At 53.1% G+C, this 27,800-nt stretch overlaps 1 protein-coding gene across 3 annotated transcripts in view; it reads left to right on the plus strand.

The window, feature by feature from the left end:
* The first annotated feature begins 1,437 nt into the window (after window positions 1–1,437).
* Window positions 1,438–27,800, plus strand: part of ANXA11 (annexin A11) — a 36,691-nt gene continuing 10,328 nt past the window's right edge. For 2 of the 3 annotated variants that reach the window (XM_032312287.1, XM_032312290.1), the window contains exons 1-7: window positions 1,438–1,547; window positions 21,496–21,558; window positions 23,407–23,519; window positions 24,456–24,848; window positions 26,358–26,445; window positions 26,688–26,782; window positions 27,516–27,629. In XM_032312287.1, the coding sequence (XP_032168178.1) occupies window positions 21,504–21,558; window positions 23,407–23,519; window positions 24,456–24,848; window positions 26,358–26,445; window positions 26,688–26,782; window positions 27,516–27,629 (858 nt within the window). In that variant the 5' untranslated portion in view covers window positions 1,438–1,547; window positions 21,496–21,503. Of the gene's footprint in view, window positions 1,548–1,707; window positions 1,816–21,495; window positions 21,559–23,406; window positions 23,520–24,455; window positions 24,849–26,357; window positions 26,446–26,687; window positions 26,783–27,515; window positions 27,630–27,800 lie in introns of those variants that run through there. The other variant, XM_032312288.1, reaches the window with a different exon arrangement.

Consider the following 27,800-nt stretch of genomic DNA (forward strand, 5'->3'; position numbering starts at 1 on the left):
TGAAGGGTGTTGCAGAGGCCGCGTAAAATGACTAGGTCCGCGGGGTTTGTAGTCGGGCGCGCCTTCCGCACCGCACCCGCGACCCTACCGGGCAGGCAGAGGCCAGAATCTCCCCTTCGACCTACAGCGCCCAGTCCCGCCCTCTCTTTGAGCTCAGAAAATGGAAATAGGACCAGCAGCGCACTTTGCTACAGTCCCAAACCGGCAGCAACCTAAATGTCTTTCCCTAAGAACCTAGGTGACACGCACGTTGGCGCACCCCTTGGGTCCTTGGTTAGAACCAAGGAGATCAAAGTGTGCTTGCGTGGAAAGACCCGGCAAGATGTAGTGAGTAAAAATGCATGTCGCAGAAAACACGGCAACACCGTCTTAAACAGTGCATCTAGGCGAATATATAACACATCGAGGTTGCAGAGAGAAAGATCTGGAAAGACACACCTAAAAGCGGGCTAGAGGAGTAAAGAGTGAATCTCAGTTTCTAAAAATTGCTTTTAAATGATCATACATTCATTTATTACATGTGCGAACATTTTTTTTTCAAAAATAAGATCTTTTAGAGTAGTTTTATATGTACAGAAAAAATGAGAAGTTAACACTTGGTTTCTCCTGTTATTAGCATTTCCTATTAGCATGGAGCTTTTGCTACAATGAATGAGCCAGTACTTCATTATTAACTGACGTCCATAGTTTATTTAAATTTCCTTAGTTTTTTTCCTAATGTCCTTTTACCAGGATCCCCTTCAGGATGCCACGCTACATTATTTTCAAATCTCCATAGGCTTTTCGTGGCTGTATTCTTGGGAGGAAGACCAACATGGGCACATGCTATCACTGAGGATTTCTCTCTCTCCCTGTTGACCTTGATCACCTGCCTAAGGTAGTTTGTTGGGTTTCTCCACCGTAAATCTACTCTCCCCACCCCCACCTCCATTTCCATACTGTTGGGTGAACTTTTTAACGTGAAAAGTGTTCTTTACCTGAAGGAGAGTCGCTAACAAAGGTACATAGGGCCGGAGGAGGCTTGGAGAACGCCGTCCTCGAGATCGTGGCTCAGGCACGACCGACAGAGGAGGCGGGCGGAGCGGGGAAGCCCCTCACCAACCTCCAGGCGCCGGCAGAAATCCCTGCCGTCCCAAAAGAGCCAGAAAGCCGGCGATTTTCTCCCCCCGCCCCAGGAGGCAGCTCTCCGCCCGTTAGCCCTCCCGGCTATCACCTGGGGGCGGGGACGCGCTCCGACCCCACCCCTAGCCCCGCCCCGTCCCCTGCGCGAGCTGCTCCGCCCCGGGGCGCGTTGGGCCACTGCCGGGTTTTCCGCCCCGCGCACTCCTCCTCCGGCCCCGCCCTGACGGTTGCGGTTCCCGAGTGCCCGAGTGCCCGAGTGCCCGGAGTGCCCGGAGTGCCCGGAGTGCCCTGAGTGCCCCGAAAGCCGGAGTGGGACAGAGCTCGAGGCCGATAGAGGCGCCGCGGCCGGGACGCCCGCGGAGACAGCCGCCGCTGCCCGGGGCCCCTCGCGGCCCCCACCCTTGTGATCAGTGGCCAGCGGCCGGGTAAGTGAGGGCTCCCTGGCCCTCCGGAGGCACGGGGCGGGGCGGCGACAAGGGACGGGGTGGCGGCAGAGCGCCGCGGCCGGGCCGGTGAGCCCCAGACTGCCCTGCGCCCGCTCCCGTCCCGGTCCTGCCCTGCGGCTTCCTGGTTGCTCAGCACGGCGGTTGGGGGGGTTGGGGGGGGTTGGTGTCGGGTTGTCGGGCTGGCCCCCGACGGGTCGTCGGCCAGGTTACCCGGCTTGGTCGGCCGCGAGGGGCTGCCCTCTTTGAGGTGGGCGGTGCGCAGGCTGGCCCCCTGTGCCCAGGGCCACGTGACTGTGCTGCGCGGCTGGGGTCGGGGCCTCACCCGCTCCTGGGTGGGCGTGGGACGACTGGGTGAACTTGGGACCGGATGAACCTGCGACCAGAAGGCGACTGACTGGTATGGGGGTGGCCGATGGTCCGGGCCCCTCTGACCCAGCGGAGTTCTCAAGAGTGTAGGTGCCCTTCCGGGGCGTGTGCTAAGGAGGGCCGGTAGAGGAGGCTGGCTTCAGGAACTTTCCTCCTGAACTGGGAAGATGCAAATCCTGGGAGCTGTTGGTGTTGGAGATTGTTTGTTAAGGCCCCTTTGAGAAAATGCGGAACTACCCCGGCGCTGTGTTCACCTGTGTGTATACCCTTTCTGCCTTTCCCCTTGAGCTCTACGTAGCCTGTGGAACGCTTAAAATGGCAGAAACCCATTTTATTGGTTTAAAGGACAGTTGCGAAGTTCCCCTTCCGAGGAGAGAAGTTAAGCTGGCCAGTTCTAGCCCAAGCAGGTTACAGTTGCCGCCCCGCCCCCACCCCCGCGACATTTCTCTCAGCTTCCCCCATCAGTGACCTTGCTTTGCTTTGGGTATCCAAGGTATACAGCGACGCCGCGCTCTCTCCCGACCCCACGTTTTGCTTCTGGCTGCCTTGACCTGAGCGTGAAGTGGCGCTGGCGCGCCTCTTCGCTGCTCCCACAACGGGAACAAAAACTTGCAGGGGAGGGCAGGGCTGAGTCCTGGAGGTGGAGGCTCAGGGTGTATTCTCTTTCTTCACTCCTAAATGGCTCTCATTATGTTCCTTCATTCCTTCCTAGCTTCAGTCCATTGTTGGGGATTCCAGGAGGATTAACAGTGCTCCTTCCCTCAAGGCACCCTCCTGTGCTTCTAGGTGGTCCCTGGCAAGACAGGTGCTAGGGTAATCTGTTACCCTGGCATGGGGTGCTCGGTGCCTCGGGGTCCTAAATCCCTCCGTCTTGTCTCTTATAAGTCTCTGTGCCTTGGTTTCCTCATCTGTAAAGTGGGGATGATAATACCTACCTCACGGGGGCATTGTAAGGGTTAAATGAGTTAATACGTGACAACCATACCGCCCAGGCACAGCGCTGAGCTGGTGACTATTTGACCATACCTGTGTGCTCTAGGTGGATGTCACCTACGTGGGGTAAAGCCTGTGCTCTAGGTGGATGTCACCTACATGGGGGAAGGGCCTAGGACACAAGTGTCAGCAATAATAATACAGTAATAATAGCTGTTGTTTCTTTCATGCAGCTGGAAGTCCATTCAAATCGAATTGCTCTCCTGCCAGTCCCTGTTTTAGTTCATGTTGTTCTGCCCTCCTGGAATGTCCTCCTTCCCCATCTCTGCCCATGATTCCCCACCCTTCTGGGAACCATCCAGGAGCTTACTCCTAGCTGGAAGGGACAAGACATACTCTGAGCCCACACTGCCCTCCTCTTCTACTCCTTTGGCATCCCTTCTCCATAGTCGCCTTGCTTAGTATTTGTGTGGCCCCATGTCTTATCCCTGCCCCGTCCTTTGTCTTTGGAAGGCGGGGCTTACTCATGTTTCTTACTTGTGCCTTGGTTGCACAGCACCCAGGAAGGGCTCTGCCTAATATATGTGCTAGCAGAATTTCGCTGAGTGTGAGAGGCAGGCCAGGGAAGTAAGGTTTTCCTTGATCTTAGACCTTGAAGGCTCAGTTTGGGTAGGCAACGAAAGAGAACCTGAGATAGAGCTAGGGCAAGGCTGACGGATACCTATCTTGGATTGCTTACCTAGAAGGCCAAGATTCCGTGGAGGATGGGTCCTCTGGAGTGACAGGAGTAAGAATCCAGCCAGAATAGGTTAGTGTGGGCTCTTGGGAATTCATTGCAGAACAGAGAGGCAAAGTCGGTGTAGGCAGGAGGTGAATGTAGAAAAGAAATCTGTGTCGAGTGCTGGGGACCTGTGCCAAGGACCCAGGGCCTTTTTGGAGTTCACCCTCCTTCCTCTTGGATTCACCTCCTCCTTTCCTCTCTCCCTAAGCCTGAGGCAGTGCCTGGTGCTTGATCCCGTGGTGGGTCACTCAGGGAAGACTATGCGCTGGTGTGCTTCACAGTCACAGCCAAGCAGGCCAACTCAGGTCTACTGGACTTCTCTCTACAGCACATTCTGATGCCATTGTCCCCTGGTGCCTCAGGAATTTGAGTGATCCTAGATAGGAAAGCCCTTAGGCACCTGTAAAGGTGAAGAAACTGAAGTTTCTTTGTTGGGAATTTGCATTTTAAAAAGGAGTTGTTGAAATTCAGTGAAGCTTTCTAGTAATGCTGAAACTATAGCACAGTAGGCCCACTTACCCCCCTTCCCCTCAACTCCCCCCCAATAAAATAGAGGTCTGATGTCACCTGGTGGCTTGTATTCTGGAGGATTCTAACAGTACATAGGGCCCAAACAGAGGCTCCAGTACACTGTTAGAAGAAAGTAGTGGGTGAGGCAACTCAGTCAGGAGACAGAGTTCTCCGTTTTGAGTCACTGGGACAAGTTGTGGAGCCACACAAGGTCCCAGTGTTCTAGATGGTAAAATGCCTGCCTCACGTGGTTGTTTGCAGATTCTGGTGAGAAGATGCTTGTGGAGGGGGTTTAAGATCAGCCAGGGCTTGATCATGATGGTGTTGATCTCTTGGGTGCTTTACTGCAAGGACACTTGAGACAGAATGGAGTGTGCAGACTGTTGGCGCCTGACTCTCTGATCCCTCAGTGTCTGGTCTTCCAGGGGTTGTGCTCCTGAAAGTCCCACGGACTCAGCAGAAAAGAAGGGAAGAATTGTTGGTGAAATTGCAAGGGAAGTCTGGTGTCCCCAGCCTTTGTCACCTGGAGCTTGGGGGTAGGCTGGCTGGGAGGACCATGAGCTGAGAGGAATGTGAATGAAGGTGGAAAGGAGAAACCCAGAGGGTATTAGCTGGGGGGCTGGGGGGGGGGGCGAGCATATGGCAGATTAAGCCTGGGACTGGCTCTCTAGGGGGAAAAGTATGTTTATGGGGGGGGGTCAGCTGGCAGTAGCAGATGTGAGCTTGCTGTGGCCACCTAAAAGGTCATGGCTATTTTTAGGAAGTGGGTGACAAGGCATGTTTCTGTTGAACCAACATTGTGAGTACCCACTGTTTGCCCAGCCCTGTGCTGTGTGCATAAAAGCACAGTCCACCCCACCCACCCTAGGTTGTCTGCCTGGATTCCCCAGAGACGTGGCATACTGGATGAGAACCAGGTCTGGAAGGTGGCCAAGATCATGATCGTGACTTCAGTTATGGATATGGAGCGTCTTGAGATGCCTTTGGGGTACCAAGGAGTCAGGTGTGTCTGGAGCTTAGGAGGACTCTGGGCTAGAGAGACATTTTTGTCTAGATTTATCTGCTATAAAGGGCACGATGAGATTGAGGAACTCACCTTGAATAGCTGAGTAAAGGAGCCTGAGCCCAGGAAGGAGCTAGAAAAACAGCAGTCCATGAGGGGGGAGGAAAAGCAGGACAGTGTCAGATCATAGAAGCCAGGGTGAGTCCACTTCAGTTGGAGGGAGTGACCACGGGTGCCCACTGTTGCTGTGGGAAGTGATAAGGAGGACACGCAGCACGTTAGCTGTGGCTGTTTTGCTGGGAGGCTGGTGGAGAAGCCAGATGGGAATGAATGGGCAGAGGATTTGCAGGAGTGCGGATCCGCTGTGCTGAGTATAGACAAGCTTTGAAGGGAAGGAGAGGCGTTGGGTGATGCAGGAGGAGGCCGGCACCGAGGGGGTGTTTGTTTCTTTTTCTCAGATCATCCTCCCATTCCACCCTGAGAAATCAGCAGTGTGGGTGGCCGTCAGTCCAGCCCCGCCAATTCCTCTGTGTCGTATGGACACAGGCACCTGTAAAGGTTTGCTGCTGCTGCTGCTGCTGTTTTTTAAGGATTTTCTTTATGCATTTAAGAGAGCAAGCGAGCAGGGAGAGGGCCAGAGGAAGAGGGAGAAGTAGTCTCTCTGCTGAGCAAGAAGCCTGATGAGGGACTCCATCTGTCCCAGGACCCTGGGATCATGACCTGAGCCAAAGGTAGACGCTTAACCAACTGAGCCCCGCGGGTGCCCCTGTAAAGGTTGGCTTCTCTCACAGAATGGTTTCATGCTGCACCCCTTATTCCGCAGCTGGTGGTTTTGATTAGTTGATCAGGGGCAGTAACCTTGAGTGAGCGTGTTCTGGGTCGGTAGCCACTGTGGAATGATCTATAGTGCAGGGGGACTGTGGTTTATACAGTCTTCCCTTAATTGATGGGTATGGGGACCATTGACTATTTTTATAATTTGAACTAGTGCTGGAATGAGCAACGAGTAGGGCCCTGATAGGGATGGCATCGAATGTATTCATTTATAAGGAAGAGTTGACATTTTTATAATACTAACTTTTGCAAATCAGGGACAGATTACAGGCCTTGTAATACATCTTTAGTAGATATTATGAATGGGGTTCTAAGTGGATTTGCTAGCCGGGTAATAATTTTTTGTATCCTTTCCACTTTTTTTTCCTGCTTCTTGGCCATTAATTTCAGCCTTTATCATTATTCATTCTTTTTTACTTTTGGCTTATTTTGTTGCTCTACTTTTAATCTCTAAATTAGTTCACTTATTTTTTTAGTTTTTTAACTTAAAAAACATGTAAAGTTCAACATTTGTGTGTAACAACCCTAGCTGTTTGGCCTTCGAAAGGCTCGCCTTTCCATTCCTTTATGGCCGCCACAGAGATCAGGGATTTTTTTTATTTCTTTAAGTTTATTTATTTATTTAAGTAGTCTCTGCACCCAACACAGGGCTCAGACTCATGACCCTGAGGTCAACAGTCTCACGTTCTTCTGGCCAGCTGCCCTGCCATGTAGATCTCTTTTGATCCAAGGATGTTTTAGAAGACAGGATCCTGAATTTAACCAGTAACCGGTTTTGTGGGGAGTATGATTACATTTTAATGTCGACTGCTGGTTTTATTGGGTTATGTTTAGTGAATGTGATCAGCAAAATTTCTTCTCGCTGGGCGGTATCCAGATTTTATCTGTGGCAAGTACATGATCATACTAGAAGCTCTCACGGACAGGAAAGGTTACATATTCCCGGTGGGTCACAGACTGTAAGATGTATCTGTTAACTTGAGCTTGCTTGCCTTTCCTTGCATATTGGTCGGTCAAATTCTGCAAGAGGTCCCCAAAATTCTCGCTATAATCTCCAGTTAAGTCAGGCAGTACTTACCTTCGTTCTCGATGCAGGGACCAGACATCCATGCTTAATGTGTACAGGTTTATGAGGCTGATCTGTGCAGATAGTACTTCGCATCATTTGTTGCTTATTTTAATGCTTTTGGCCTTTGGCCTTCATTGCCACATTATCTGTATATTGGGAGACCATATTGCCAAAGGTCTGGGAGAATCCTTTCTTCTTCAGAGACCAAAAATAAATAAAAAGTGCATTTTGTAAGATAGTAAATGAAAGGCTCAAACGCAGAGGCAGGCAGAGGCAGGCAGAGGCCCGGGGCTTTACACCAGGACCTGTTCTAGTTCGGGCTTATGCGCAGTATGTCAGTATGTGGTCCTCTGGTCTCCCGGACCTGCTTCTCAGCACCCCAGTTGTCATGAAATAATCCGGTCCCAGTGGTCACCAGGATAGCCAGCTTCTTAGGAGGGATGGATAAAATAAGATTGGCCTGCAAGGTCCAGGGACAGGGCCCACACTGCCTCTCTTCCTTTGTGGTTCTTGTCCCTTCCTTTGTGTCCAAAGACAGGGACAGCTCTGACTGGCAGTTACACTGTTCCTTCCTGGTTTGTGACAGCACACAGCCTTTCTCTGTTCCACAAAGGATATGACAAAACAGTCAGTACGCAAAAAAGTCCCAAGGCCAACTTAGGCCACGGCCTGGGTGGCTCAGTTGGTTGAGCTTCCAACTCTTGATTTCAGCTCAGGGTCATGGGATTGAGCCCCACATCAGGCTCCACACTGAGTGTGAGCGTGGAGCTTGCTTGAGATTCTCTGTCTCCCTCTCCTGCTCCGTGCTCACTCTCTCTCAAATAAATAAATCCTTTTTAAAAAAAAGGATTTTTTTTTTTTTTAAATATGTCTTTTGTGCTCAGCACATGACCAGGGTGTGGGAGGATGGCAGAAGGCAGTGGCAACAGCAAACCGAATTTGGGGGTTTCTGTCTTTGATAGCAAATTCAGACTGTTCACATACCAGACCGTCTTGATTTTATTCCTTGGATCTTATTTTCTGTTTATTATTTTCTATACCTGGGTGTTACTTCTGCCCTGATTTCTGCTGACTTGGGGAGGTTTCTCATTATCCCTCTTCCCTTGCCTGTCTGCATTACGATTCAGTGTTGGCTGTGGATTAGGAGAGGAACCCCCTCTCTCCTCAGAAATTGGAGGCCGGGGTCCATGTCTGCTCATTGAGGTCGTCCTGGCACCAGGCTGCTGGTGTGGAGTTGCCCCCAGCACTCTCTAGGGCTGCGGTTTCTGAATATAAGCGTATCTAAGACTAACTGGGAAAGTTTGTTAAAACACAGATTTCTACTCCCTCCGCCCTTAAGGGCTCTGATTTAGGAGGTCTGGGGTGAGGCCTGGACATCCTCATTTTTGACAGCCACCCCTGCTGTTGGATCTGCGTGGGGACCCTCCCGGAGGTAAGGACCTCCGGGGCCTTCCCTTAACCCGTGTGGCGCAGGGCAGCTGGCTTGCAGGGCCATGCCGTGCCTGGTTGCCAGGGAGGCTTGGAAACTAGTCCTTATTGGAGGCTGCCATGTGCCAGGCAACAGTTGTTGTTCTGTGCCACAAGTAAGAGGGGGCAGATGGTCGTAGGGGACAACCAGAAGTTCCTGGGACACCACCCACTGCTGTGTTTAATTTGAAACTCCAGTCTTGCCATTGGCCAAGCTGGTAATCCTTGGTTAGGAAGCGGGAATGGGGGGCGCCTGGGTGGCTCAGTGGGTTAAGCTGCTGCCTTCGGCTCAGGTCATGATCTCAGGGTCCTGGGATCGAGCCCCGCATCGGGCTCTCTGCTCTGCAGGGAGCCTGCTTCCCTCTCTCTCTCTCTCTGCCTGCCTCTCTGCCTACTTGTGATCTCTGTCTGTCAAATAAATAAAATCTTTAAAAAAAAAAAAAAAAAAAGGAAGCGGGAATGGCCTGTCACGACCAGAATAGTATGTCGTGATGGTGACAGTGGCGAGCCCATAGGCAGTGCAGGGCACGGCCACCTCCAACCCCGTGGCAGGTACACAGAAGGCCAGCAGCTGCTGCTGCTGCTCGCTGATGAACTGAGGATTCTCACTCCTTCTAGGCTGCCCCCAGGAGTCGGGTCCCTTCCTCATTTTGTCTTAACATTTCCGAAGCTCCATCCAGCCCTGGGGGCGAGGGGGTTGGCACCCAGAAGGGAGCTGAGTGGAGGGGAGATGGTGTGGGCTGTGAGTGCGTCAGCCCAGAAGCCGAGAGACATGCTTCTGGTCTGTGTTCTGCCTCCAACCCGTCCTGGGACATCAGGCAGATTCTTTCTGCTCCCTGGGCCTCCACTCCCCACCTTAGTAAAATAGGCTGGTTGAAGCCGATGATTTCATGAAGGCTACTGCCAGGTCCAGTATTCTAGGATTCCTGTGTAATCCAATGCCAGGGCACTGGAAATTGACTTTTTATTTCTAGGACGTGTCTTTCAGAACTGGCTTGCTCAAGTTCATCCTTCCAGTAAGGCTTAAACACTACCCCATTGCTACTTCCCCAGCCTAGCCTGCCTTGTTTGGAGCATCTCTCGGCTGTTTAGCCCCAGTGCCAGCCCTGGGGCAGTCTGAGGTACAGACTGGCTAATGATTGACTTAGGCTCCAGCAAGCCTTTGTTCACGGCCTGTGGGTGGGGAGTTCAATGTTTAACAGCACCTTGTGCAGGCTTTCTGTTCAGTGAGAGGGAAAATACAGTCAGGATTGGTGGGGGTCTGCCTGGGGTGCTCTGGCTTGTTTCTGTGGCTTTATGGCACTGTGCCCACGCCCGAGAGAGGCAGATCCCCATGAGGGCGGGACACTGGGACTCTGCATCCCTGTAGAGAGTAGGGCCACTTACCTTGCAGAGTTAGGGATGTTCGTACACCCTCAAAACACTTGCAATCCTGCCTTGGTGTGGGAGGGAAGGAGAGAATGTCCTTGAAGTGTCGTCCTCTCTGCCCCCAGAATTCCTGTAGCCTCTGCACCAGAAGGTCTGACCAAAGAGGCCATCAGAACAGGTGCCACCCAGGATGTGGAAGAGATGAATCAGGGTCCACTGGTGTCACGTCGTGGTGCCCAGCCCTCTGCTAGCCAGTGGCAGGTGGAGGAGAGACCTGTCCTACAGCCTAGGCTCTGCCTCTTGCACCGAGAGGCCTAAGAAATAGTAATTCTGGCTCTGGTGTCAGTTGGTGTGACCCTGGCTTGCCAAGAATCATCTCTGAGCCCTGTTCCCTTGAGGTGATCTTATCTGTCTCGTAGGAACACTGTGAAGATGAATGAGGCAATATATAATGAGGTAATCCGTGTCTCGACCATAGGTACTGGGAAGAGGGGAGTAACATTCATTTACTAGAGGATATTAGGCCAAGTGCTGATAAGTTCCAGGAAGAGCAGTCATTAGGGGTAGAGAGATCAGGGTGGGCTTCCTGAAGGAGGTGGGGCTCTGTCTTGGCTAAAGGAAGGCCAAAATTGACATAGGCTTAAGGAAGGCGTAAAGGAGCCAAGGAGGGCAGACTGGTTAGAAGGAACCAACTGAACAAAAGTCCTGAAGATAGAAAGTGCCAGGATAACATCCTGGCTGCGAACCGCAGTCCTGTCTGGGAACCTGCCGTCAGCTTGCTGTGGCCTAGTGTAACTCTTGGCCCAGGGCCCTTTGGCAGAGCTTAGGATCCCCCCTGCACAGGGGTCAGCCCATGCCTGAGATAGAGATCCGAAAGAGAATCTTCTCTACTGGGAACTGTAGGCTCTGATGGGGATCTCTTTCCACTTCAGCAGCACAAGGTTGGCCGGGAACTTTGTCACCCTTAGACGGAAAGGTGCTGGTAAGTGTTATTTGAAGGAGAGGTTTCTTGGGGCTTCTAGGTGAGGTGGGGGGGCCTCTCATGTATCTGGGTTCGAAGGGACTGAGCTTCTCCAAAGCCATTTGAACAGGCGCTCCCTGCTGCCTTCCGTTCTAACCCTCCCTGCCACCCCCTTCCCCCAGTTCACTGTGAGAGGATCTGTGATGGGCTGTTGGCTTTCATAGGGCTCATTGCCTCTTAACTGGCAGGGCCCTGGGTGACATCACCTGTGCCTTTGACTACACATGCAGGTACCTGCAGGGATAGCCCAGCTTGGGACAGTGGGCTGCTGCAGTAGGCACCTGGCTGAAGGGGTGGTCGCTGCCTCCCTAGCTGTGTGCTACCGCAAGGAAACAGAGGACCTGTGTTGCCAGATCTCCTATTTTTCCATTAAAAAAATTTTTTTAAAAGTCAGGCCCAGCTCTTTTATAGCCGCTCGCCTTCCCCCCCAAGAAATAAATGTGAACTACAGAACCCTCGTGGAGCCCCAGGTTCTGGGCAGCACAAGCCCAGAACCACACACCCCTCATAGGCTCACCCATTTAATAAGTGAGGGAGAAAGATGCCCAGAAGAGCCTTAGGTTGGTCAAGACCCATCAGAGGAGCCGGTTCTCTACACTCTTCTCCCTCCTTCCTCTCCCAGAGGATGCATTTCCTGATTCTCTGCCATAGTCTCCATTCTTCCTAGGAATGGCTCTTAAACCCCTTGTGGATAACTTCCTGCAACTGCTCTCTTGTGTTTATGTCACCAGGCAGAGGGAAAGCCTGGGGCAGGCCAGGACTTTGGTTTTTTCCTCCTCCTTTCCCAGGTAGCCTGGCCCAGCCCTGGGTTCCTCTCTGAGCCCAGAGGTGGAATTACTATGAAGATAATGGAATGTAAGTTTCCACTTCAGGAGACCCTCCCCTCCCTGCACCTTACTTGCCAGGGAGGGGTCCTAGCAATGATGTGTATTCATTTTCTGGAAGAAGACCCCCAAAATCATATGAGCTTCAAGCCCCATAAAACCGGGACCGACCCCTGTAGATGCGGTGACTGGCTGGCATCCTGTCTTTTGGATTGACCTCTTATTTGGGGGTGGGGGGCAGGAGATCAGGGTCCTGGGCCAGCCCTCTTAGGATCTTGCTCTGTCACCTGGGCACGTCACTTCCTCCTCTCTGGTTGTCAGTTTCCCCATCTGAAATGAGAGCTGAGGTGGCGTGGGTAGGAATGAACTGAGTCATGGCTAGGGCTGAGTGAGCTCCGGGCCCCCAGCTTTGCGATCCTGGCAGGTTGGGGTGCGATGGTCCCGCTGGGGTGGAGCACACTGCCAACCTTTTTCCTCCCCAGAGCGTTTGCATTGCTGGCGGGGTGTGTCTGGCCCGGCCACACAGAACCACTCACAGCCCTGAGCCTCACCATGGTGATTCTTGTTGTCTGATAAAATACCAGGGAGCAAAGCTTTATGGAGGTTTTATTCCCAGACCTGCAGAAATGGTGAGCACCTGGTCCTTCCTTTTTCGGTTGGAATAGTCAATTTATTCCTTCCTCTTCCCTTGTCAGGGAAAGCCTCCTGAGTTACATAGACTTGTGCCTGGGTCTTTTTACACAAGGAGAGCAGAGGCTTTTTCAAAAGGAACACCATAGAAAGATTTGGAAGAAAGATTATTGTCTGTGTTAAGTTTTGTATTGTTGCCATAACAAATTACAACAGACTTAGTGGCTTAGAATCACACAACTTATTTTGGTGGTAAAATAACATAACATGGGACACCTGGGTGGCTCACCTGGTTCAGCGTCTGCCTTCAGCTCAGGTCATGATCCTGGGGTCCTAGGATCCTGTGCCTGCTGCTCCCCTGCTGCTGCGCTCTCTCTCTGATAAATAAATAAATAAAATCTTTAAAATATACACATAAAATTTACCATTTTAGCATTTTTTAAAAAGCGTGTAGTTCCAAGGCACTAAGGATGTTGAGACTGTCGTGTGGCCAACAGCGGCTCCCCAGACCCCCCCTCCTCCCTGCCCCTGCCTACTACAGTCCTCTCTGTCTGCATTGGGCTGCTCCAGGCACCTCCCGACAGTGGACTCACACGGTGTTTTTCTGTCCATGATGGGCTGAGTTCTCAGCATAACATCCTGTGTTCAGCCCTGCCGAAGCACCTGTTGCAATCTCCTTCCTTTTTAAGGCCGAATAGTATTCTGTTCTGTGTTCTATATCGCGTTTTGTTTATTGTTCCTTTGGGCGGCCAAAGCAAGCGCCCCCAGCAGGGCTCAGGCACCCCCAGTGCCTGGTTGACATCCTCCTGCTTGGCTTATGGGCCGTCCTGGGAGCAGCCCCTCTGCAAAGGTGGTGTCGCCGGGAGTCGTCACCCCCAGGTGGAGGGGTGTCTCAGGGAGACACAGACCTGTGTCTCCTCAGCCTGCACTGCACTTGGAAACACAACCACAGTTTCCTCTTTTTGTGTGTGTGTGGAGGGTGTTTCCTTAGGACCTGACCACAACTTGGACTTGTCACTGCCACTCTGTCTGTCACAAGAACCTTGGCATCTGCCAGGACCAAGCCCCAAGGCCGCCTCACGTTCTGGGCTTGGGTGTGAGCCAGTGTTGACACCATGTATGGGTTCACCTTCATTTTCCATTGCTCAGAGATCCCAAATTGGGATTGGCCTGTGACTAAGCGTCGGCCCTTCCGGAAGCCCATTTGGTGGGGTGTCAGAGGGAAGCTCCCGTGAACAGGAAGGAGCCAGGTTTGTGAGAGAGCTATGCTGTGGAGGGGTGGGAGGGAGACCACAAGCTGGTGTGTGAAAGTGGTCACTGCTGCCTCGCTGCTCCCCTTCTCAACACCCAAGGACCGGGTCTAGAAAGGCAGCTGGGAGGAAGGAACATGATTTCCATCAGGGTGAGGACCTGGGGTCAGAGTACTGACAGCAGGTGCAGGGGCGCAGGAGCTGCTTCCCTGGGTCCCTCCTCACAGGCAGAATCTTCTCCAAGAGGCCTTTTCAGAGGTGCTTCTCTCCCCGCACCTGGCCTCCCCCTGCCGTGTCTGCTGCTCGCCGCTGCTCCTCTGGCCCCTGCCATTCCTGGGGCATGGACTGGGCACCCAGGCACGCAGAAGGGAAAGAAAGAAAGCTTTGCCAGTTTCCTGTTGGTGAATTCCCCCTTGGGGAGACGGGAATATCCAACACAGCCATTCCCAGGACCTGCTCTTCCAGAACTGGGTTTGGTGTGGGAGAAGGAACTGGCCAGCAGGATTCTACTTATCACGTGCTCTGCCCCCACCGCTAGCATTACTCCCCAGTTCTCCATCCTCTCCCCACACTGCCTCCAAGTTTCTTAGCCCGAGTATTATCAAATGGGCTTCTAGTCCTCCTGTTTGCTATTTTGTACTGGAGAAACTGGTATCATGAAAGGTTAAGTGAAATTAGAATATATTTGATATTAAACTGTTGCTATCCCCACTTTACACATGTGGAAAACTGAGGCCCAGAAAGCTTAGGTAACCTGCCCAAGGTCACACACCTAGTAAAGAGCAGGACAGGGATTTGAACCTGTGCGGTCTAGCTTCCGAGTTCATGTTCTTCCCACCAGCCTATCCTGCCGTTGATGAAGTACCCGGGGTCCCAGTGAGGCCTGAGATCCTGATTCCTAATCCCAGGCTAGTCCCTTAACTGGCGCTTTCAGTTTCTGAGATACTGGTTTCCGGGACGGGTGAGCTCCAGGAGGAAGTAGAGTATAGCATGGGGGTAAAAGTCCGGGGCTTTGGAACCTGGTTGCCTGGGTGTGAGTCTTGGCTCAGTCATTCACTACCTGTAACTGGTGAGTTCTATAATCTCTCCGTACCTCATTTTCCTTATCTCTTAATAGGGGATCATAATCTCAGTGTTTGTTTTGTAAAGTTGTTGTAAAGTTGAATTCCATGTAAAGCACTTAATAGAGTGCCTAGCACATATTAAAGTAGTTAGTAAATGTTAACTGTTATGATTTCCTAATTAGCTGGAGAAATTTGGGGATAAAGTTAAGCAGTCTCCTTTGTTACAGGACTTCTCAGAGCCTTTTACCGTGCTATTATGAATGGGCACTTTGGGGAGGAGATGCAGTAGGCAACTTTTTCCAAAGTTTTGGACAACTAATCTCTCTCCTTTTAAGTTGCATCCCACTGAGTTCTCAACTTGGAAGATACTAAGCTGGTGTCCAAGAACATAGTTCAGAAAGCTCTGAGCTGTAAATCAAGCTGCCTGTTTGTGCTGAGCTGGGGCTGGAGGCCCAGGTTATTGCTGAGCCAGCTCTGAGTGACTGTTATGTGGCAGAGTTCTGTCTGTGTCTGGCTTCCCTCCTCCCCTGTAGGTATGGGGAGAGGGAACAGGTGCCAGCCTAGGCACCTGAGGATCCCTGGAACCTCCTGACCATGAGGAATGGCCTTGGCAAACCCTAGTTCAAAGTGAGTGAGCAGAAGTGAGTGCCCCCTCCTCCCCAGGCACTCACTTCTGCCCGGGGAGGAGGGGTCCTACAGTAGGTCCCCTGTGGCAAGAATGGCTGGGAGCACCAGATAAGCCAGCCTAGCTCAGATGGAAGCAGCCCCAGGTGTTGCAGCGTGGCTCTGTTAGGAGAAAGCAGGCAGCGAGTAGAGTTCTACCATGGATACTCTCCCTAGTGTGTGTATGGTTTGAGTAAACCGTGTCCCTGGTGTATTTTAGCTGCAAAACTAAGGGGGTTGGAAATTAGACAGCCTTCGAGGTCCCTTCCAGTGGGAACATTTGGGTAGTCTGTAAACCTGAGATTGGGGTAAAAACCTAAAGTCCCCTTTCAGAGTCCTAAAATACAAAAGGAAGGATGAGCCCTGAGAGGGGGAACCCCCCCCCCCAACCCCCTGGGCAAACCTCCCTTCACACCCATGGGATAGCAAGGTCTGTGGAGAACTGGACCCAGCACTGGGTCATTGGTTTGGGATCCTTTTCCACATGAGATTCTTAGAAGAGGATTACTTTTTTTGAGAGAGAGAGAAAAGATGCATGAGAGGTGGGGGAGGGGCAGAGGGGGAGAGAATCTTAAGCAGGCTGGTGCTCAGTATGGAGCCGGACTCGGAGCTCCATCTCATGACCCTGCGGTCCTGACCTGAGCTGAAATCAAGAGTTGGACGTTTAATCGCTCAGCCACCTAGGTGCCCCAAGGAAGTGGATTACTTTAAGTAGATGTTTCTATCTTGTTTCTATCTTGCCTTATTCACACCCCATCTGGGTCATTGCCTCCTTTTGTCCAGCCCAGTGACTTGGGGAGGAATGCCCAGCACTCCCAGGGCGGTGTATGGAGGCCAGGAGCTGCTCAGACTGGCTGAGGGCGAGCAATGCCGGGTAGTAATGTGTCCCATTAATGACCCCCAGTCTGCCCAAACCTAGCCTGGTACGGGAGCGAGGAGAGTTTGCAGATAAGCAAATAAATCTCTTGCTTTAAAAAGGTTGTATACACACATGCACAAACATAAATCATATATATTCACACACATGCAAGTGCATTTATGTGTGTGTGTTTTGGTGGCGCGGGGTCTTGAATTACACATTAGAAACTGCCAGTAGTGACCTTTGGTTAGACCTTTGCTTTTCACTTTTTGGTGCCTTTCTGGTTGTGTGTGAATTTTCCTGCAGTGTGTTCTCGTGTTTTTATTTTATTCTTTAATTTTATTTTTTTATTTTTTTAGAGCAGTTTTAGGGTCACAGCAAAATGGTATGGAAAGTACATTACTATCAACACCATCAGTATCCATTGTCAACACCCCTGCCGTAGGGGTGTGTGTGTGTTGTGATTGATGAACCTGCATGGACGCATCCAGAGTACATAGTTCACCTTAGGTTCACATCTGGTGTTGTGTGTTCCATGGGTTTTGACTAATGCACCCACCATTTTAATATCATACAGAATAGTTTCACTGGCCAAAAAAAAAAATCCTCTGTGCTTTGCCCATTCGTCCCTCCCTCCTCCATAATTCCTGGAAACCACTGATCTTTTTACCACTGGTTTTACCTGTTCCAGACTGTTGAGAGTGGGAAGCAAGCAGTACGCAGTCTTTTCTCATTTGCACTCCAGCTCCCTGCATATCTCTTTTCCTGGATTGACAGCGCACTTCTTTCTAATACTGAGTAATAGCTCATCATCCCGGCATTTGTCCATTCACCTGCCTAAGGACTTCTTAGTTGCTTTCGCATTTTGACCATTATGAATAAAGGCTCTTATACACATCTGTGTGCACATTTTGCGTGGACAGTTTTCAGCTCACCGAGGTTAATACCAAGGGCTGCTGGAGCATATGGTGAGAATGTGTTTAGTCTTATAAGAGGCCGCCGGACTGTGTTCCCGAGGGCCAGTACCATGCTGCATTCCCAGCAGTAGTGAACGAGAGTTCCAGTTGCTCCGTGCCCTCACCAGCAGTTGGTGTTGTCACTGGTAGGGACTTTGAGCATTCTGATGAGTGTGCAGTGGTCTCTCATTATTTATTTGCAGTTCCTCTAACGATGTCTGATGGGGAGCATCTTTTCACGTGCTCGGAAGCCATCCATGTGTTTTCTTCGGGGAGGTGTCCAAGTCTTTTGCCCATTTTTTAAATTAGATTGTTTTCTTACTGATCAGTTTTTAAGAGTTCTTTTTTGGATAACAGTCCTTGATCAGATGTGTCTTTCGTCAACTTTTTCTCCCAGTTGGTGGCTTGGCTTCTTTTTATTTTTAAAAAAGTATCAGCAGAGAATCATCTGAGCTGCATGACTTAAACTCTATATTTAAATTCTTGTATCAAAACAGATTGAGGATTTCATATTAAAAGGTGAATATACAGAAGTCTGTTCCAGCCCCTAGGCTGGGGAAGGCCAGTGGAGGGGCCATCCCACAACAGCTTCCACCCTAGTCCTGGGCCTGCTTGGTTTGCTGCTGGGCACAGAGGGTTGGGAGGTCTCGCATGGTGCTACCAGGCCTCAGCCTGCTGCATGCTCTGTCCCCACCCAGGTCCCTCGCCGGCCTTCTGGGGAGGACACTTTTGTATCTGGGTGCCATAACAACTGCTACCACCCACCCTTCCTTCCCTTTTATGCGCTGGAAGTCAGGCCAGCTGCCTGCCATGTGGCACACGCTCCCTCCAGTGAGTCCCCGTGTCAGTGTCCTGACCGGAGACCAGAACCACCGCATAATGGGGCATCTGCCCAGCCTGCCAGAGCAGCTGACGGTCAGGAGGAGGAGAGGCTTGGTCAGTGCAGAAGGTGTGATGATACCTGTGGACACCGAAGAGAGAGCCGATCTAGTGGACTATAACTCAGCTGTGTTCTCTGTGGTGGAGAGCAAGTGCTGGACAGGCAGGCGCAGGGAGAGGAAGGTGCGGAGCCCCTCTTAGAAGCCCCACTTGAGCTCACCTGCGAGTGGGGATGGTGCCGGGAATGATTTCACGTGGTACAGCGGGCCCTGCTGGTGGTGGAAGTTACCCAACGACTGGAGGATGAGCGGATTTCTTCATGTTGAGGAAGGGGAAAGCAGGTAGACATTGTGAGTCGGAGAGCTGAGTGCCCACAGCCCCTAGGTTGGGTAGGCACTGGGGGTGGGGACGTGCACCCTGAGGGTGCCACAGGTCATCCAGCTGCCGTGGCTCTTCTCCTGGCGGTTATCAGGCAGGTAGACCGTGGGGGCTCTGGGCGTGGGCTGTGTGTTCGAATCCTAATCGGATGCGGGCCCTCTTGACACCATCGTGAAGTTGTGGGGGAATGTGTCGCATCGTTGTGGTAAGAGTTAGGGACAGGAGTACTGCTTGCGTGGCGGGACCTGCTGCTCTTGGGCTGGGGCATGGTCGGCCTTGACGGTTCTGGAGTGTTGTCCTTGGCCCCTTTCCTACCAGTTACTTGGAAGAAAGCAAACGGCATGCTTACTGAACAAAGCTGAGCACTAAGATGTTGGACGCTGGAATGTTTGGTCCCTTCGGCGGGCTGAGCAGCGCGCAGAAGGCACAGGAGGAGCTGGACAGGATCTGCATCAAGGCTTCTTGGCCATAACACTCTGTGTCCCAACCCAGGGAGGAGGGAGGCGATGATCCAGTCCTGCCCTGTGCTCTTCAGGGACCACAGCTGGGGCCTTGGGTTCTGAAGAGAGCTCCGAGACAGGGAAGGGAATGGTACTGCACACAGGAGATGGTGGGGAGATGAAGCTGCTCTTGGAGGAGGGCCAGTCTGGAGGTGGTCTTTGGAGGAGGGCAAGACCCAGGGATGACGGCTTGCTGCTCGGACGTATGGTCAGACCCGACTCACTGCCAGAGGACAGCTTTTGACTCTTGCTGGGAAGTCTGCGAAGCCCTCCTGGGAATGCATGCCATCACCCTGGGAGCAGCCTGCCCTGTGGTCCTGTCCCAGGCGGAGAAACATGGGTGGACCCTCTGGGTCTGGGTCCCAGGGTGCGTTTCTGTAGGGCTGCTAACCTCAGCCGCTGAGCTGGGCTGCCTGGGCCTGAATAGAGCCTGTGTGAGGTATTCAGATCTTGGAAGAACAGCCGTGGCCTCAAGGGAGCTCAGAAATCGCCACCTGAATGGGGCCTTTTTTTTCAAGTTGTTTTTTTAACAGGCAGTACACGCATGTAGCCAACAAAATGCAAATATGAACAGTAACCTTCATGTCTGTCCCCAGTTTTCCCTTCCAAAGGCAGCCAGTGTCACCAAGCTTCTTGTTTATCGTTCCAGGAATGGGTGGGGGTGTGTGTGTGTACGCGTGCGCGCTCACAACCACCGAGTGTCTCTGTTTTACATCTTTTTTTTTTTACAAAATGTTAGCTTAGTAAACACACGGCTTACACCTTGATCAAGAATGGCGATCATTTCATATTCCCAGTTACAGAACCGGCTAACTGTAAAATAGCTATGAGTGTTCGTTGTGCAGATCTGTTCTGATTCCCCACACCAGCCGCTGCAGATGGGTAGCTTGGGGGCTGTTATCCCAGAAGGCCCCAGCACACTCCCTGTCCCTGTCACTTCACACATGTGTAAGTGTTCCCCGGGAAATAATTTCTAGAAGGGGAGTTTCTGGTTCAGACCAGGTCTTTTTACATGTTGACATCTCTGTGTTTATAATCAGCGGTTCTCGCCTCTTAGTGTGCATGAAGCCTTCTGATTCTTTTCTGGAATTGCCTGTTTACATCATTTGTGTTTCTGTACTGGTAACTGGGTTTTTTTGTTTTGTTTTGTTTAATTGCAAAACATTTTTCTTAAGTTTGTTATTTCTCTTGTCTTTCTGTTGGTTTCCTTATTTGTTTCCTATTGTGCAGAACTTTAATTTTATGTCTTTAGGTTTCGGGGCCACTTCTTACATTTAAATCTCTGGTCTGGCTGAGATTAGTTTTGGTGTAGGAACAGGGTGGTACCCAGCTTTTGGCTTATCTCCCCCCCGCCCCCGGCTGTGGATGGGTCCTTTTGGCTTCATTCTTCTGGGAGTAGAGAAGGGTGGCAAGGGGTCTTTGGTCACCTCTAGACACACTGACCAAAACATCCCCACGTCCATCATCCCTGTGGGCCCCATGGGGACCAGTGGCACCTAAGGAAGCCCTTCAGCCTCCTTGCAGACACCATGTGCAGATCTCCAGTGCAGCTGTGGAGGGCACACAGAATCCTGTAGGTGAATGATGGTGTCTAGAGCAGTGGTTCTCAAAGTGGGGTCCCCGTACCAGCAGCATCACCTGGGAATTAGTTGGAAATGCAGATTCTGGTTCTGCGGACTCAAACTGCAGTGGAGCCCAGCTGTGTGTGTTTAACAGGCCCTTTGGGGTTGTTCTGATGCATACGTTGCAGTTTGAGAGCTAGGTTGGGGCCCAGTGTCCAGGGGGAAGCAGGTCACCTGGGGTCAGCAGGAGTAATGGTTGAGGGGGCCTGCAGATCCCCTGACACCCTTACCTGTCCCTGGACACCGCTGTGGACTTTAGCAGCCACTGAACCACTGACCAGCAACAGGAAGTAGGTTGCATGACAGTCTGAGTGGCTGTGCCCCTCCTGGGCAGTTTAGCTGGCATGGGACATGGCAGAGGGATCCATATACAGAGGGACTTTGTGAGAGCAGCTGTCCCACCCAGCACCAGCAGGCAAGAGCCCTGGGTTCCAGGTCTTTCTCCTTCCCTACTCCTGATCTTCAAGTCACTTAACTTTCTGAGCTCGTAGGATGTAGGAGGCCACCGTGGACAGCTTGGGGTCTCTAGGCCGGGCCCAGGGGACAGGGGCTCTGGCTGGATGGTGATGAAGAGATGGGAAAATAAAGACCAATAGAGCGGGCCCCTGAGAATGAGACAGTGCTCGCCTCTGGGGTTAGAGAGCAGCTCCACACGCGTGTCAGCAGAGGTAGGAGTGAAGCATGGTGGGGAGGGGTCTGCGGAGAATCGCAGCCACTTACGTGTGGTGAGCCAGCCCTGCAGTGTTGCGCGTGGGTACGGGCGCGAGTCTGCCCCTAGTCGCCGTGTCTAGCTGGGTGCCCCGCAGGTGGAAGGTACATTGGGCTGGCCCAAGTCAGGCCTGACGCAGCCTCTGCTCGTGCAGGGGCCTGGCCTGTGCCTGTTGGGGGATTCGGCCAGACTGGTGGGAGCTCCCCACAGAACCTGAACATGCTTCCCTCTTGCCTTGCAGATTGAACCATGAGCTACCCAGGTTATCCCCCTCCCGCAGGCGGCTACCCACCAGCTGCACCAGGTAAGAAGGTCTGGGGCGGGCAGGGGAGGGAATGCCCTCTCTGCTCAGTGTGCGGGAGCGGACAGGGAGAGAGGAACAGTGCTTTCCAGTCATCTCCTCTCTAACCCAAGGGGGCAGCCAGGATGGGGAGGGGTTGGAGAAAATCCTGGACCCAAGGACCCAGAAAGGCCTGGACTTGAAACACTTCTGGAAAGCCAAGACGAGGCCAAGACCGTTTCTTGCTTTATTAGCTGGTAGCAGCAGGCAGATCTCTTCTTCTCTCTGGGACCCTTTTTCTCTCCTTTGCAAATGGTTTCACGTATCTCTCTTTTACTGGATTGCACCTGAGACTAGTGAGATAGCCAGGTAAAGCCCCTGGCATCCTGTGATCAACCGCAGGGTCCTTCTGCCAGGGGAGGAAGTGGAGGCTGTTGCTATGGATCAGCTGTCTGTGCTGCAGCTCTAGAAGCTACCGGCGGATTGCACTGGGGCTGTACCTGCAGTCAGGCGGCCAAAGCCCGGCCCCACCAAAGCATGTCTCTTCACACTCAGAAATCAGCTTCTCTGGCCCTGGCCTCTCCCAGGTTCCTCCTGAAATGATATTGGGTCCCCATGGTAGGGGAGGAGATGAGGGCATCGTTCCAGACTGGTAACCTGAGCTGCTCTCACCCCACAAGACCAGCGGGCAAGTTCATTTCCCCAGAGCAGAGGCCCTGGAGTCTGAGCACCCATGACCCTGCCGGCCATCTGTGCCCACCCTGCCCTTTCAGCAGGCGAAGAACAGGTCTGGAGCGGGGAGGTGGCGTGGCCACCATCACGTGGCATACTGGGTTGAGCAGGGCCGTTTCCCTCTAAACAAGGCACAGCCCAGGGGTGCCAGCGCTGGCCTCATGTTTGGTCCTCGGCCACTAGGGATGCCGCCATGGTGTCCTATGACCGCCACCCCCGCCACGCCGAGTGGCGAAGAGAGGGCAGGCCGGAGATTCCTGGCAGTCTCCGTCCTCAGGGGCCTGGAGCCCTAGAAAAGCTGAACTTGAGGCCCTTGGGACCTGTTCACTGCCCTGGTCAGAAAGGCATCTAACAAGCCAGGGGGCCACACAACAGTTGCCAGCCATGGTACGGGAGCCCCGCACAGGCATCAGGTCTCCGTCCTCATCCCGGCAGTTTGAGGCAAACTAATGATCATCCCCGTGTGTCAGCTGATGAAGCTGAGCTAGAGGGGCTGAGCGCCTCGCCCCAAGGCACACACTGGGTCCCTCTGGGTTCAGGACTTCTTACAGCTGTTCCCCAACTGCCACCACCACCCCCCCCCCCCCGCACCGCCCCGTAGGGATGGTGTCTGTGTTGCGTGACACCCAGCCCTGTCTGCTGCTGCCCTATCGTCCTGCTCTCCCTTCTTTCACAGACTTGTCACTGCCCACAACCCAGTGATCAGGACACCCACCCTTCCCTAATATGCTTTCCCTTCATTGTGGGTTCTCAGTGCTCTCTGAGCTCACCGCTGTCACGGGCTGAGCACAGTGACCCCAAATGACCTGCTTTTATGTCTGTATTCCCTTTCCCTGATGGTGAGCCCAGGGGGGCAGTTCTGTCCTTGGTCCTCCTACCTCTTTAGTCCCATAGAGGTCTTGGGAGGGTTTGCTGATCCCGACCTTCCTCCCTGGAAGGTGGGGCAAGTTCCCTCTGCCAGAAGAAATCTGGCAGCGGGCTTCATTCAACTTTCTTGCCCGAGTGTTTTCTGTGGGGTCTGTAGTGCTGTCCTCGAGGCCCTGCTTTGGCCTCCCCTTCTGACGACCGGAGAGCTTGCTGCTCTGCCTTTCCCCGCTGGGGGTGCTGCCAGGCTGCTGAAGGACTTGATGTTGCTTCTAGGTGGTGGTGCCTGGGGAGGTGCTGGCTACCCCCCACCCAGCATGCCCCCGATCGGGCTGGATAACATGGCCAACTATGCAGGGCAGTTCAACCAGGACTACCTCTCAGGAATGGTGAGTGCAGCCCTCCTGCTGGGGCTGCCCCTCGGCCGGGGGCTTGGGTTGGGAGGTGGGGGTGTGGGGTTTACACCTGCATGGCCAGAGGGATAAAGGCTGCAGGCTTGTGTGCCTTCAGAGGTATCTGTGTGTGCGCCTGCCTGTGGGCACCAAGTATTGGACTGCATCTTAGAACGAAGAGTTTTCTTCGGGCCTCTCCCTGCTCACGATGTCCCATCTGTAAACTGGGGGGAAGAGGCATGCGCTGGGTTGCCTGGTCTCTCGTCTCCTCCCTGAAGTGGATGGGGCAGTGCCTTCACAGAGTATGTGTGGAACACCTTTGTAGGAGCACTGCGTAGGGTCAGGAGGGAGGAGAGCGTAGGTATGCGAGTGCCAGTGTACACGGGCATGTGTGCGCGCGCATGTGTGTGTACATGTGGATGACTGTTCTGCTCAGGCCCAGGTGCCTGGTAGCATAAGCTACTTTTATTTGTTAATTGGCTTATAAAAATATGTTTTTATAATATAAAAACAAATGCTTGCTCAGTGTCAACCATGCAGCCCGTATGCAAGTCTCATTTGTGCCTGGCTTGCTCTAGGCACCAGGAGTATGTGGATACAACAAACAAAAATCTGAGCCCTGAAGCTCCTGGGGAGACAGCCGGTTGCCATAAGTAAACTGTGGGGCGTTAGAGCAGATATGGGTGCCTTGGGCATAAGAGCAGATACAGGGCTCAGGAGTACAGGTACAGGGGAAGGGGGCAGTAGTTTTCAAGCTGGGTGGTCAGGCTGGGCCTTGCTGAGAAGCCAGGGGTGTTGGCCTCTGAGCTCTCAGTGTTGGAGGGCTCAGATCAGGGAAGGACGGATGGACAGGCTGTGGCCATGCTCCTGGGTGAGCGGCGGGGGCATGGGGTGGGGGGGCGTTCATCTTAGGCTTGCTTTGTGGACTTTCAGGCATCCAACATGTCTGGGACATTCGGAGGAGCCAACGTGCCAAACCTGTACCCTGGGGCCCCTGGGGGTGGTTATCCTCCCATCCCCCCGGGGGGTTTTGGGCAGCCGCCATCCGCCCAGCAGGCTGTTCCTCCATATGGAATGTATCCGCCCCCTGGAGGAAACCCGCCCTCCGGGATGCCTTCCTATCCCCCCTACCCAGGGGCTCCTGTGCCAGGCCAGCCCATGCCGCCCCCTGGCCAGCAGCCCCCGGGGCCCTACCCCGGACAGCCGCCGATGACCTACCCTGGGCAGCCGCCCATGCCACCTCCTGGGCAGCAGCAGCAGCCAGTGCCAAGCTACCCGGGATACCTGGGGTCTGGGAGCGTCACCCCCGCTGTGCCTCCATCCCAGGTGAGTGCCCGCCCTGCGTCACCCTTTGTCCAGGCTTGGGCCCCAAAGGCCTGAAACTCGTGGCCCAGTGTCCTCTAACAGCAGGGCTAGGGAGGGCACAGCCCATGGAGAAGGGCTCTGTCCTTCATCTATAACTTCTTGTTTTACCAGACTATTGCTTTCTCACACACACACACACATACCGGTTTATATATTTTTTTTTTTTTTTTTTAAAGATTTTATTTATTTATTTGACAGAGAGAGATTACAAGTAGGCAGAGAGGCAGAGAGAGAGAGGAGGAAGCAGGCTCCCTGCTGAGCAGAGAGCCCGATGCGGGACTCGATCCCAGGACCCTGAGATCATGACCTGAGCCGAAGGCAGCGGCTTAACCCACTGAGCCACCCAGGCGCCCCCGGTTTATATTCTTAAAGACCTTAGGGAGCTGCCCTATTTTCTCGGAAGTTTGGTTAGATGTTCCATGTGCGAGTTGGATCTGAACATCCCAGGGTACTCATCATTCCTCCTGTGTCATTTACTGCCTGGGCTCAGTGCTTTGTAGGAACTGCCCGGGCCCCAGGCCTCAAGCCATGTGCCCAGTGAGGCTTAGTCTTCAGTCTCCTGCGGTGCCTCTCAGGCTGGTCTTAGAGGGTTCTTAAAACCTCCTTTGGCTGGGGAAGCCTGCTGGCAGTTCCTCAGGGCTTGCTCTTGGCTCATTTTGGAGACCATTTCGTGTTTGCAGTGCCTAGAATTCATTGTCATGGTTACATGGCCAGACCAGCCAAGCACGGGGCTAGTGGTATGTGCTCAACTACTATTATTAGACAGAGGGTCCCTCTCCTCCCTGCCCCGACACTCCCCTACCCCTGCCCTGCTCTCCATCTTCCTCTGCCCACCACCCCCCATCCCTTCTCCAAGCTTCTCTTTTTAACCTGTTAAAACCAGTGGTGCAGTAGGCCCGGAAGGCAAGCCACCAGGAGACCACTTAGGCAGGAAAATGCGTTTGCTGGGGAGGGCAGCCGTCAGTGTCAGGAAGGAGCCCGGCAGGCAAGCGGGGCTGAGAGCCTGGAGAACAGTGCCCGGAACAGCAGAGGCCAGGACATAGTGAGGCAGGGGATACCGTGGTAAAGGCTGGACGCCAGCGTTTCTGGAGGGAATACCTTTTCCTTATTTGCACCGAGCTGCTCCGTGGCCTACCCAGACCATGGCAGGAGGGCCCTGAAATGTGCTCCCATGTGCTGTGGCAGCGAGGTTCGCAGGTAACACCTGCCCCACTGGGAAGCCGGAGGACCTGGGAATAGGGCAGATGTTCAGCATCAGGCAGGACTCGGCTAGAGACGGGCCTCTAGCATGGGAGCCAGGCAGAAGTCTCAGTATCTGAACTGGAGGGTATCTAATGGTCACAGTAGGCTCCCTCAGTGCCTGACTGCAGGCTCCTTCAGGTACCCAGAAAGGTCGCTTTTAGAGTCTGGGCAGGGAAGTCTTGCATTTGGGGGATACGACATCTTCTGTGAGTCTGTTTGTCTGAGCAGTTTGGAAACCGAGGCACCATCACAGATGCTCCTGGCTTTGACCCCTTGCGAGATGCCGAGGTCCTACGGAAAGCTATGAAAGGCTTTGGTGAGTGACCCTGGGTGGCTCCAGTCCTGACAGCCTCCCTGACTTGCTAGGTGGCTCTGGGGTGATGTGGGGATGCTGGGAGGAGCTAACCCAGTCCCAGTGGTGGTGGTGGAAGAGGAGGTCGATGTGGGGGTGTGGTGGGGATGCCCAGGAGAACGGGAGGGCCCAGACCGGGGAAGCTTCCAGCTGCAGAGCATGCCCATGACCCCAGCCCTGCCCACATCCGCCTCTTCTTGTCCTAGGGACTGATGAGCAGGCCATCATTGACTGCCTGGGAAGTCGCTCCAACAAACAGCGCCAGCAGATCCTCCTGTCCTTCAAGACTGCTTATGGGAAGGTGAGTGGGGGAAGGCATTGGGGGGGCGGGTCCCCACCAAACTGAGGCATATCCTCTAGCACAACCCCACTCACCCCTGCTTTTCTTCGGGCGCAGGTGAGCCTAGGTCTCCTGGGTGGGCAGTAAGGCCCATTAGGGCATTTTCTGCTGCCCACCTAGCAGGGCCCTCTCAGGTTATGGCATCTTTGTACAACAGAAGGATGCTCTGAAGGAAATCCAGAAGTCCACAGGGCACTGAGGTTTGATGAGAGAGATCTGGGTTCTGGCCCTGGTCCTGCCATGACTCATGGAGACCATGGACAGTATTTCCCTTCGGATCCCACTGGGCCGGATTTTCCTTCTGGGGACCAGGCTGCTAATCCCAGTTCTCTTCATGACTACCCTGGGAGGTGTAGCTGGGAGGGGAGCTTTGAAGGAAAAGGCTTGCAGTTCAGCACAAATGCATGGGAACATATTTTGAACTTCTGGGCTTTTTAACCTAAGGTAAACACCAGGTCTGGTGTTCTATCTAGCCCAGCGCTTCTCCAGCCTGAATGAGCCACGGGTCCCCGGGGAAGCGGATTGAATTGCAGGCTCCAGCTCTGCAGGTCCGGGCTGGCTGAGGTTGGGCTGTTCTGCCAGGCCCTGGCTGAGGCAGGCGCTGCTGGGCCTCAGATCTGCGATACTGTCCCTATTAGTCACTGCCTGTGGATTCTCAAAATAGGTTTGTTTGTCTCTTTGAATATTTGATCAGGATTTGATCAAAGATCTGAAGTCTGAACTGTCAGGAAACTTTGAGAAGACAATCCTGGCTCTCATGAAGACCCCGGTTCTCTTCGATGTCTATGAGATAAAGGAAGCCATCAAGGTATGTACATGTTTGTGTTTGTGTGTGTGATTATTTGCTTACGTGGACACACAGGCCAGGGAAAGGCCTGGACTGCACAGTGGGGCTGAGCCCATTTATTAGCTGCTGTTGTCGGTGAGGTTCCTGGAGCCTCTCAGGTTAGAATCCCAAGTGCTATAGAAAGGGTGACTT

This window comes from Mustela erminea, chromosome 14, assembly GCF_009829155.1.
Source record: "Mustela erminea isolate mMusErm1 chromosome 14, mMusErm1.Pri, whole genome shotgun sequence".
NCBI lineage: Eukaryota > Metazoa > Chordata > Mammalia > Carnivora > Mustelidae > Mustela > Mustela erminea.